The sequence below is a fragment of the Cricetulus griseus genome, assembly GCF_003668045.3.
Source record: "Cricetulus griseus strain 17A/GY chromosome 1 unlocalized genomic scaffold, alternate assembly CriGri-PICRH-1.0 chr1_1, whole genome shotgun sequence".
NCBI lineage: Eukaryota > Metazoa > Chordata > Mammalia > Rodentia > Cricetidae > Cricetulus > Cricetulus griseus.
Genome location: NW_023276807.1, coordinates 103,470,104 through 103,481,149, shown reverse-complemented (window position 1 = coordinate 103,481,149; position 11,046 = coordinate 103,470,104). Strand labels below are relative to the sequence as shown.

General features: G+C 41.7%; 1 protein-coding gene and 1 long non-coding RNA gene across 4 annotated transcripts in view; one reads left to right on the top strand and one right to left on the bottom strand.

The window, feature by feature from the left end:
* The first annotated feature begins 3,701 nt into the window (after positions 1–3,701).
* On the top strand, positions 3,702–10,696 carry LOC118239719. Its single transcript, XR_004772555.1, has 2 exons — positions 3,702–7,772; positions 7,945–10,696. It is a non-coding gene; the product is annotated as an uncharacterized LOC118239719 (long non-coding RNA).
* The window catches only part of Fam193a (family with sequence similarity 193 member A), a 116,276-nt gene continuing 113,572 nt past the window's right edge, over positions 8,343–11,046 (bottom strand). For all 3 annotated transcript variants that reach the window (XM_027387174.2, XM_027387176.2, XM_027387175.2), the window contains exon 21: positions 8,343–9,140. In XM_027387174.2, the coding sequence (XP_027242975.1) occupies positions 9,047–9,140 (94 nt within the window). In that variant the 3' untranslated portion in view covers positions 8,343–9,046. The remainder of the gene's footprint in view (positions 9,141–11,046) is intronic.

Sequence of the window (11,046 nt, the reverse complement as noted above, 5' to 3'; positions counted from 1 at the left end):
GGGCACTGGTGGCACATGCCTTTAATTCCAGCACATGGGAAGTAGAGACAGGAGCATCTCTGTGAGTTCGAGACCAACCTTGTCTACAGATGGAGTTACAGGACAGGTTCCAAAGCTAAAGAGAAAACAAAGCAAAAATCAAATAGGTAGGAATGAAAATAAGTTCCCGACAGCATATTTTAGTTAGAACACAAAAACATATGCAAAAGACGAGGGTCAAATGACCTATAAGGCAGGCCCACCAGAATAACACAATTATTTTGCAGATATTTTAAAGACAGAAGGACCTACAAATGTATTCTGAAATACAGAACACAACTATAAAACGGGATTATTATATCCAGCAAAACTGTCTATTAAAACTGAAGGAGATTTTAAAAACTTCCCATGTTACAAACAATCTAAAGAAATTTATGACCACTAAAGTCAGTTCTGTTGAAGAGAATGGAAGGAATATTTTGGTCTCGAGAAGTGTAAAATGAAAGGTGTCATAGGACAAAATATATAATCACAAGAGGTAAAAACACAAAATCAACAGACTGACAAGTCAATACACTTTCAATAATAATTGAATGCTAGTAGTCTTAATTTTTCAATAAAAAGATTGAATTAAGGCTTGATTACAAGACAGGATTCATCTTTATGCTGCTGCTAACAAATACATAAGACACACACCACCTTAATGTAAAGGGTGGGAAAAGGTATTCCAAGCAAATGGAACTAAGAAACAAGTAGGCATAGCTATCCTAATAGCTGACAAAAACAGACTTCAAACCAAAAGTAGAAGAGATTGGAAGGGCACTTTATACTGATCAATAGTACAGTCTATCAAGAGGACATTATAGCTGGGCATAGTGGCACATCCCTTTAATCCTCATTCAGGAGGCAGAGGCAAGCAGATCTGTATGAGTTGGAGGCTACCCTGGTCTACACAGAAAGGCCCTGTGTCACAAAAGAGAGAACATTATAATTCTGCCCCCTCCCCGTGTATGTATGCCTATATGTGTGTGTATGTATGTACATATATACGGCAAATATTGCAAACATACTTTCATAAAACACAACTAGATGTAAAGCCACAGAGTAATCTTAATACAGTGATAGTGGATGACCTCAATACATCACTCTCACCAGCAGACAGGTCATCTTGACAAAAACTAAAGAGAAACACAAGTTAAGTGCCATCATAAATATAGTGGATATAACAGATGTTTATAGAACATTCCCCAAAACTGATCACTTATTATGACACAAAGCACGTCTCAATAAGTGCATGAAAATTGAAATAACATCCTATATTTTATCTGACCAAAATGGAATAAAGCTAGGTATCAACAGCAATAGAAAGCACACAAACTCATGGAAATTAAATAATATACTATTAAATGATGATGGGTCACTGATCAAGAAGGAAATTTAAAAGAAGTTCCCTGAGCAGAAAATTAAAACCAAAATCTATGGGACAAATAAAAAGAGTCCTGCCAGGTGGTGGTGTCGTACATCTTTAATTCCAGTTCTTGGGAGGCAGAGACAGGCAGATCTCTGTGAGTTTGAGGCCAGCCTGGTCCACAGAGCTAGTTCAGAGACAGCCAGGGCTACACAAAGAAACCCTGTCTTGAAAATCCAAGAAAAGGGTGGGGAGAGAGAAGAGGGAAGAGAGGGAGAGGGAGACGGGGAGGGGAGAGACTTATATGGTAAATGTCTTTATCAAAATATTTTGAGAACTCTTAAAGTAAATTGATACACCTTAAAGCCTTAGGAAAAAAAGAAGAAACCAAACCACAAGAATAGAGGGGGAGAAATAATCAAAAGTAGGCAGAAACAATTTAAAAAACTACAAAGAATCAATGAAATGAAGAGGGGATCCTTTGAGAAAATAAACAGAATTGACAAATCCTAAATTGGATCTTTTAAAAAGATCCAAACTAATAAAAATGAAAGGAAGGTATTAGAACAAATACCAATGAAATTCACAAAACCATGGAACATACCCTAAGAACATATACTTTTTTTTTTTTTTTTGAGATAGGATCTCTTTATGTAGTTCTGGCTAGCTTCAAACTCACAGAGATCTGTCTGCCTCTGCTTTCTGAGTGGGATTGTGCCAACATGCCTGGTACCTTCCAATTATGAAGCCAGTATTATTTTGATACTAAAATCAGGTAACTACCATAGGAAAATTAGACTGATCTCCCTAACAAATATAAATACAAAATCATCAATAAAATACAAACTGAATTTACCATCACATTGAAGAGCATTTATCATGACCATTTTGACTGTTTCAACCATGTAGGGTTGATTCAACATACATAAATGTAATTTGTAACATAAATGGACCAAAAGGAAAAAAAAAAACCCACCAGAAATCACATGATAAACAGAAAAAAGCCTTTGACAATATCCAACATCCTTTAAAGATCAGAGTCATGCAAAGGCTAGACATAGAGGGAACATACCTCAATATAATAAAGACTATATATCCCAAACTTACAGGCAACGTCATACTAAATAGAGAAAAAGCATCAGGAACAAGAGTTCCCATTCCTTTCACTTCTATTTCATTCAGTGCTTAAAGACAGAATAATATATAAAGAGAAGGGATATTAATAGGAAAAGGAGAAGTATCTCCTTTTGCAGATGATATGATTCTATACAGAAGAGGTCCTGAAGAATCCACCAAAAAACCTCCTTGAGTTGATTATGTTCAGCAAAGTGACACACACAACCTGGGAATACATTTAAGGAAATTAAAGACCTCTGTAATGAAAGTTTTAAGACATCGAAGAAATATTAAGAAATACATTAGAAGATAGAAAGATACTCTTATACTCATTGATCAGAAGAATACTATGAAAAATGACCACCCCACTTAAAGATCCAAAAATTTATATGGCAGCACAAACCAAGATAGCCAAAACAATCCTGAATGAAAACAGTATAGAATGTATCACACCTGACTTCAAGTTATACTAGAGAATATTAATTAAAAAAAGCATGATACTGGCACAAAAACGAACACACAGATCAATGGAATAGAGTTGAGGACCCAGATATAAGTCCAAGCAAGTACAGTTGACCCGAATTTTTACAAAGATACCAACTAGAGCCTACTCTCTCACCATGGAACACACAGATCAATGGAATAGAGTTGAGGACCCAGATATAAGTCCAAGCAAGTACAGTCGACCCGAATTTTTACAAAGATACCAACTAGAGCCTACTCTTTCACCATGCACAAAACTCAACTCAAACAGATCAAAAACTTCAACATAAGACCTGATGGTCTGAAAGTGCTAGAGGGAAAAGTAGATAGAGTACATGCTTCAATTTATGTGAACATGAATGGGCTTTCTCAATAAGACTCCTATCTCATGGGAAATAAGACCAACAACCAACAAATGAAATCTCATAAAACTAAAGAAACTGAAGTAACTCGATGGCCTACAGAATGGGAAAAAAATCGCTGTCAGCTATACATCCAGAAAAGGATTAGTGTGTAGAATATATGAAGAACTAAAAAAAGCTAAACATGGTGGGTTTGGTGGCACAAGCTTTTAATCCAGAACTTGCTTTTAACCCCAGCCCTTAGGAGACAGATGTCTGAGTCTAAGGCCAGCCTGGTCTACATATTAAGTTCCAGGGGAGCCAGAACTAAAAAACAAAGCCACAAACTTTAAATAAGATTTTTTTTTAAAAAAAAAAAAAACGCTAAGCATTAAAAACAAAAACTCAGTGAAACAAATGGCCTGTGGAACTGAAGAGCTTCCAACAAATTTGTATTATCTTCAGGACTGGTGATGCCACTCTGACTGCATTCTTGTCTACATTCATGAGATCTTGGCTTCCATTCCCAGTGCACGTGTGTATGTATGCATGCGTGAACCATTTTGACTACCAATTCAGGTGCTTTTTATCCTCTACCTTTTCCAGAACTCTAGTACCACAATTAGTGCAGTAGACTGCAGGCCACTTCTTTTACACTTCAGTTTTCCTCTCAGCCATCCACTTTTAAACTGTTTATACACAAGCCATAAATTCATCAATTTCTTCTGTGGGTAGCTCCACCTAGGGTATTTTTTCATGTATTTTTTTTTTTAGAAGTTTAATTTTTAATCTTTTTCTTCCTTCACAATGATTTGTTGTTTTTCAAGACAGGTTTCTCTGTGTAGCTTTGGAGCCTGTCCTGGAACTTGCTCTGTAGACCAAGCTGGCCTCGAACACGATCTGCCTGCCTCTGCCTTTGAGTGCTGGATGAAAGGTGTGAGTCACTCTGCCTAATTTATAATTGACATCTTAAACTTCCTGGCTGTAAACTCATCTATCCCTTTTGGGTTTCTTCAAATAGGAATTTCTCCTAAGTCTGCATCTTTTTTGCTTTTGGCATAGACTGAGAAAATCCAACTGGGTGCCAACACTGAATTTTACTTGACTAAGACGGAAAATGTTTGGGGGTAAGCAGTAAGGCTAATTTGATCCTAAGGTGTTTTGTTGTTTCAGAATTTATTCTCCTAGTGTCATCCCTCTATTGGATGATGCCCTTCTGAGGACATACTGGTACCCAGGCAAAAACAATAGCAAAATTCCTGCACTTCAACAACCAGGCCTCATTTGGAGCTTTCATCTGTAATGAACCATGGTGCCTTTCACAAATGGCCAGCCAGTCTCTAAAAGCTAGATGTGGTGGTGAATGCCTTTAATCCCAGCATTTGGGAGGCACAGGTAAGCAGTTTTCTAAGTTCGAGGCTAGCCTGGTCTACGGAGTGAGTTCCAGAATAGCCAGGACCACACAGAGAAACCTTATCTCCAAAAACCAAAACCAAACAAATGGCCAATCCTAGAAAACAATTCGTTGTATTTACTATGGGATGGTTGCCTGTGCACCCAAATATGTACCCCATTCAAACAGCCTGTGAGGTAAGACCAAGTAAACTTCCTGCTCAGCAGCTCTTTATAGAACATCTACTTCCTCCCAGTGGTGTGACTAGGGACTTCTCTTTACATTTTTTTCCCCTTTTTGTCTGTACATACCTTTGAAAAATGTTTTACCGTTTGTCACCAGTCTTCCATATACCATTTTGCACGAGACTTCACATTACAGTGTCTTCCCCTCCTATTTAAGAGAAATGATGAAAAAGTCTTGCTATCTTCAGTTGACCTGCTGCCTGGATTCTTGTAACTTGTGCGAATGATTCAGGTGAAAGCCTTGGTGGCTCTTTAGCTTGTCTTAGCTCCAGAACCTCAGCCACAGCAGCCTCTCTTCCTCTATCCATTCATGGACTCTTTGTTGGTTTTTCTTCGGTGCTGAGATATGGACACTGCCTTCAGACAGAAACTATGCCCTCCAAGGGCTCTTCAGGTTTCCTGTCTCCTGTCAGTCATGTGCTACCCATATCAAAACACTATGGCAGGAGGAATCTCTGCAAGCTGGTCCCTCCTAGGGTCCCTGTTCAGTGTATATATGAGCATGTGACAGAGACAGCAAGTAGCCAAATTTCTCATTCATCTCTGAACTAATACCACATTCACCATGAGGTAGATCCAGAACAATGCTATTATGGGACTACAATGGAACCAAGGCATATTCAGTTGACATCTGGGACAACTTATAAGGCTTTGTGTTTAAAACACAGACAGAAAACATGACTACTCCTCCTCACTGCCACAGATATACAGCCAGGCATGCTGTCAAAACCTGTTATAGTGCCAACCCAGGAGCTATTCAGATCAGCCCAGTCTTAGACAAAGAACAATAAAAACCCTTGTAGGCTGCAATAGCATGGTAGATGTTGCTGCTAATTTTATTGTGTGTCATGTGCCCCCCCTCAATAAGTTTTAAAAAATGAGCTGTCCTTGGGAGGCAGAGGCAGGAGAATCTCTGTGAGTTAGAGGCCAGTCTGGTCTACAGAGTGAGTTCCAGGACACCCAGGGCGCTCGCTCTCTCTCTCTCTCTCTCTCTCTCTCTCTCTCTCTCTGAAACAAACAAAAGTCCTTTTAGAAAACAACTTTGCTGTCATGTCTTGTGGAATGAGGGGGCCACTGAAGAGCTTGTTGCTACTTAGATTTGAGGTTTGTCACATACTCACCATAGAGAATCCTTGTCTTATAGAGCAGGTATCTTCCAAAACTACTTATTCCAAAAGATGCCAAGTTAGCAGTAACACTGTTACTCAGAGATGCATTCAGAATGTATCCCCCTCAAGCCATGAAGTGCAGATACTAACACTTGCCATCTAAATACAAGCCTTATTCATATTTCCTCAACAGATACAAAAGCAAGATAGACTTAATGGGTAAAGGAAATGATTCATGCCTTTTCACTTCATATTTTGGTGTTTGATTCTCTTTAGTAGCATGGGTATATATGGTGGTTTCAATGAGAATGGTTCACAAATTGGTTCATGTTTGAATACTTGGTTCCCAGTTGGTGGAACTCTTCCAGGAGGATTAGGGGGTAAGGCCTTGCTAGATAGGTATCACAGGAGAGGGCTTTGAGGCTTCAAAAGTATAGCACCATTCCCCATCTGCTTGCTACCACATTCCCTGCCATTTCATAGACTCTAACCTTCTGAAACTGTGAGCCCCAAATTAAACATATTTCTCTGTAAGTTACTTTGTTCATGGTGTCATATCATAACAGTAGAAAAGTAGGTAAGACAGTATATAAAGTTCAATGAAAAGATTTCCAGCTAATGTTTTTCCAGCTTTTAACTTATTTCATTTCAGATTTATATTGAGTAAAGGAAATAGTGAAACACAAAACTCCCCTGGAGCTTGCCCACAGGCTCTGGCAGGAAGTCTTCAGCCTCCCTTGGCCAATGCACACTTTGAGCTTTGGTTCCCCATCTAGAAGTGGAATGACCACTCTCCTGAGTTGCAGGCATCCTAGCAGCCTCTGTAGCACTGAAAGAGTTGTCCTCAGGATTTCCTCACCACCTATTCTCCCCTCTCCATCTACTGGGCCCACAGGCTTCTATCTTCTTCTTTTTGTTCCTCAAACTGTCAAGTTATGAACCCTTGATGACAGAGCTAAAGAAACTTGGAGTTTCCAGGGAAACAGAAAGCTCATTCCTGGCGGTAAATGGCATATGGCTAGGAAGTGTGAGGAACTGGCCTACAACATACCACTGTGGATCTATAAGTGCTCAAGATCTGAAGGATGGGTTCTGAGTGTCCCAACATGGTACTTCCTGTTGGGATACCCAGGTTTTCCCATCACCATTATACTGCTAACAGTTCCTGCTGATGCTATAGCTGTAGACCCTGGGTTCCTTTTGGTAGATGGCTTGGCTCCAATGGAAGAAGTGGAGGGCCAGCGAGGTAGTGTCTGGGGTCTCCCCTGGGAGGCAAGCCCAATGCTAGGCCTCTCTAGCCACTTCCTCAACGAGGAGATAATTCCAGTATCCCTGGGGACAGAACCAGAATCTTTGCCCTTTCAAGAACACTGTTCATTGCAAGGTCACAGCCCTGCCTGTTTTTCTTTGTTGAACTATCCCAGGAACACAGGGATGTGCTGCTTTCTCACCTGGAAAACAAAAGAAAAGAAGGCACCCTATTCCACACCTCCTCTGGGTACTGATTATCTTACTTTTCTCTGGTGCAAATCTCCAGAAGGTTAGGACTCACTGTCCCCTCCCTCCCACAACTGGCTTCCACTGGCTTGTCACTGTCATCCTAGGCCTGATATCTTCCCGCCTCAAGTCTCAGCTATCCTTCTCCTGGGCACTGGATGTTTCAATGCTGGAAAAGTATGAGCCATGTAGTTTGCTGAGGTGAGTGTAAACTAGATGACAACCCAGAGGCAACAGTGTGAGCTGTTAACTGCCTGAAGGGACAAAGATGGGACTAACCAAGCCAGGAGTCCTTTTTCACTTTTCAATACCATTTACTTTGTTCCTAATTTAAACCCAATTAAGCATCCCTAATTTATCATTTTTACTACAGACCACAAAGCCTTTCCTCCACAAAATGTGGACAGGAACCAGCATACAAGGCCATAGGCAACCCCTTGTTCCATGCTACAAAGGCTGTCTCCACTCCATGTCCCAGTGACCAGGATATGACCCACCACCCCATCTTGACCTTCTTGGTACTTCATGGAATGAACATGTGAAGGCTAATCATTTGGTTGACTGTGACCTGCTGACTGCTCTGTTCTGGTACCTGTGCCAACTTTGTGTTCAAAAGACAACTGAGGGTACCAGGAACCCTGAGACCTAGGAACATTAGAAAATGACATTAGGGGTGGTGGCCTTGGCTCTCTGGGAACAAATATCACCCAATTGTTACCTCCCACCACACCCATCATCCCCAGCAGAAAGCAACCAGACTGGGTCTCCTGCTGTACTAATGTATTCCATCTTTCAAAAAGAAAGACATGATTTTAATATTACTTAACAATATGTTAAAAAAGTAGCCAGGCAGGCCTCCGTGTTAATACGGTTGTACGCTCTAGAACAGACTTGATGGTGTGAGTACTGGGTGGGTTTCTTGTTTTTAACATTCTCATTCTGCAAAGGGTCTTACACAAGCTGGCTACAAGTCAGGGGGTCAAACACAAACAGCGCAACGTGTACACTCGGAAACAGTAGATTGTGAAAGAGTACAAAGGAGGCCTGCCCGCCCAGCCCGCCTTGGGTGGGACACAGGGCACATGGGAGCTGAGGGATGGCTGACACCCTGGCGGGGACAGATGACAGAACAGGGCAAGATGCAGAGGCGACAGAGTCACATGGATGATGCAAACTCGTCTCTGGCCACGGCCCAGGCCTCTGAGGCCGTGGTAGTGGAGGAATTGGCGGGAACTACTGTTCCATTCCAACAGCACAGAGCTACAATCAAAGAAGTCTCACTCACAGACTACACGCACACAAGCTAACAACGCAGGTCGAGCAGCAAGTTCTCGGTCTGGGGGTTATCAGTCCACGGCATCCCGCCCTACACACCCTGGGTGGGTACCGAAGCTCTGTGGAGCCACTGAAGGGCTTGGCTCTTGAGTGGCGCAGCCCAGCTGCCTCCCACATATCCCTCTTCAGGCAGTCCTCATTCAGTGGGCAGCAAAGGTGGCTTTCTTCAAGCTAAAGTTGGACCAGTTGATGGACAGTCTTTGTCGGTTCTGTCTAGCAGAGTCCAAGCAGAATCTGGCAAAACAAAATGGCAAATTGTCACAGGACAGAGACTATACCCAGTCTGGTAACCATTATGCCAACCTCTTATTCTTGCTAGCAATTCACTGGAGAGACTCAATGAGGTTTAAGGTCAAAAGTCTCCATGCTTGGAGGAGTGGTACCACCCTGCCCAAGTGGCTTGTGCATCTTCTGGTGCTTTCTGACATTTGATACTGTGTTTAGGGGAGGATCAAGACAGTATTAAAAAAAAACAAAAACAACCCCCCCCCCAGCACTTAGTATAGGACAAAATGTACCAAGCATCACTGAAGGGTTCAAGGAAAGCTCTTCTCATGTGACCATCTGAGAGCAGCTGACATTCAGTCGTTACTCTGCCAGAAAAAAGGGGCTAGGGGGTTGCCACTTCCCTATTTCAGAGGCTCCTAGGGACTGATGTAAATTCTGATACTCTGTCTAAGCTACTACCTAAGTCATACCCTGATGACCCATAGGAGTTTGGAACTGCTGGGCAGCATCAGGCCAGAAGTCACTACACAAGAAGTAGGACTCCAGGGCAGCCCTACAATAGGTCTTCCTGTGATAAAGTCTTGTTCAATAGCATGAACTCACTCAAAACAACAAATATGTTCAGGGTAAGAAGCTACCAGCTAGCTCAGCCTCCACAGCAGCTGTGAGTCTCAGAAAGGAAGGCACTTGTGGTCACTGTGGTTGGGCAGGAGAGTCACAACTAGGGTCAATGGCAGATGCCCACTTGACCAGGATGTGCCACAAGAGACGCTAGAAGAGCAGGCTACTAAGTTTAAGGATAACGTTGCCAGGAGCCAAACCAAAACTTCTGTAACTGACCAGAAAGTGTGACAAGCTTCGTAGACATAATAGTCTGTGGCAATTTGGCACCAAGCTTAAATGACACACAGGGAGCCGTGGTCACACAGACTCAGCTGGTATCTCTGGTGTTCATGTGAAACAACATCTAAAGAATGAAATCCAAAGTCTGTATAATTTTTGTACATCCAAAAATATTTGTTCCCCAACTGATTCAATGTGCACATTCTCTTAGCTCAGCAGTCACACAGAACCAAGGGCTGGCTGGGTATGGCCCATAGCCTGCATCAAGTGGATTGAATCAAAGGCAACAGCTAAGCCCATGTGTAAAGTTGAGATTTTGGCCTGTCTTAAACCTATTCACAAAAGAACTTACTACAATGGGACAGATTACAATACTCTGGCCCTCCACTTCATCCAAAAAGACATGTCCTCTGTATGTGAAGGTCTTCAGGCTTGAACCATCTGCAAGCTCTGTGCTCTGAGCCATAAACACTGGAAGTTAAATAGTTTCTGAAAAAGATCACCCTTTGGGGATGGGGACAGCCCAGTGACAAATGCATAACTGTTCTTCCAGAGTATCCACTTTTGGTTCCCAATACCCATTTTGGGTGGTTCACAACTTCCTGTAACTCCAGTTCCAGGGCATCTAATAGATCTTCTATCCTCTGAGAGCATTCCCACATGTGTACACATACACACCCAAAACGTTAAAATAAATCTCAAAACAAAACAAAACAAAACCCGGGACTACTCTTTTCCCTGTTTTTCAGGCAATGACAGCCAATTTGTATATTAATGACAGAAAGGGTATTTTCTTGGTTTGAAGACTTGCATAATTTTTCATTTTCACCATTCCAGCTCTGATTTAGGAAGCAGAAATTATAATGAAACATAAAATGATGGTTTTCAGGTGTTTTAAATAATTGTGTTTAAACTGTGGTCCAATCATTCAACCTGTGGCTGCCCAGCTACAAGCTAAAAATCTTGTGGCCTATATTCAGATGGGGAAAGAACAAGTCTCTGCTAGGGAAGGGCTGTGCTATCTCAGCTCCAGAATCCAAACTCCTTTTCCCTGGAGCTAACCTTCTAC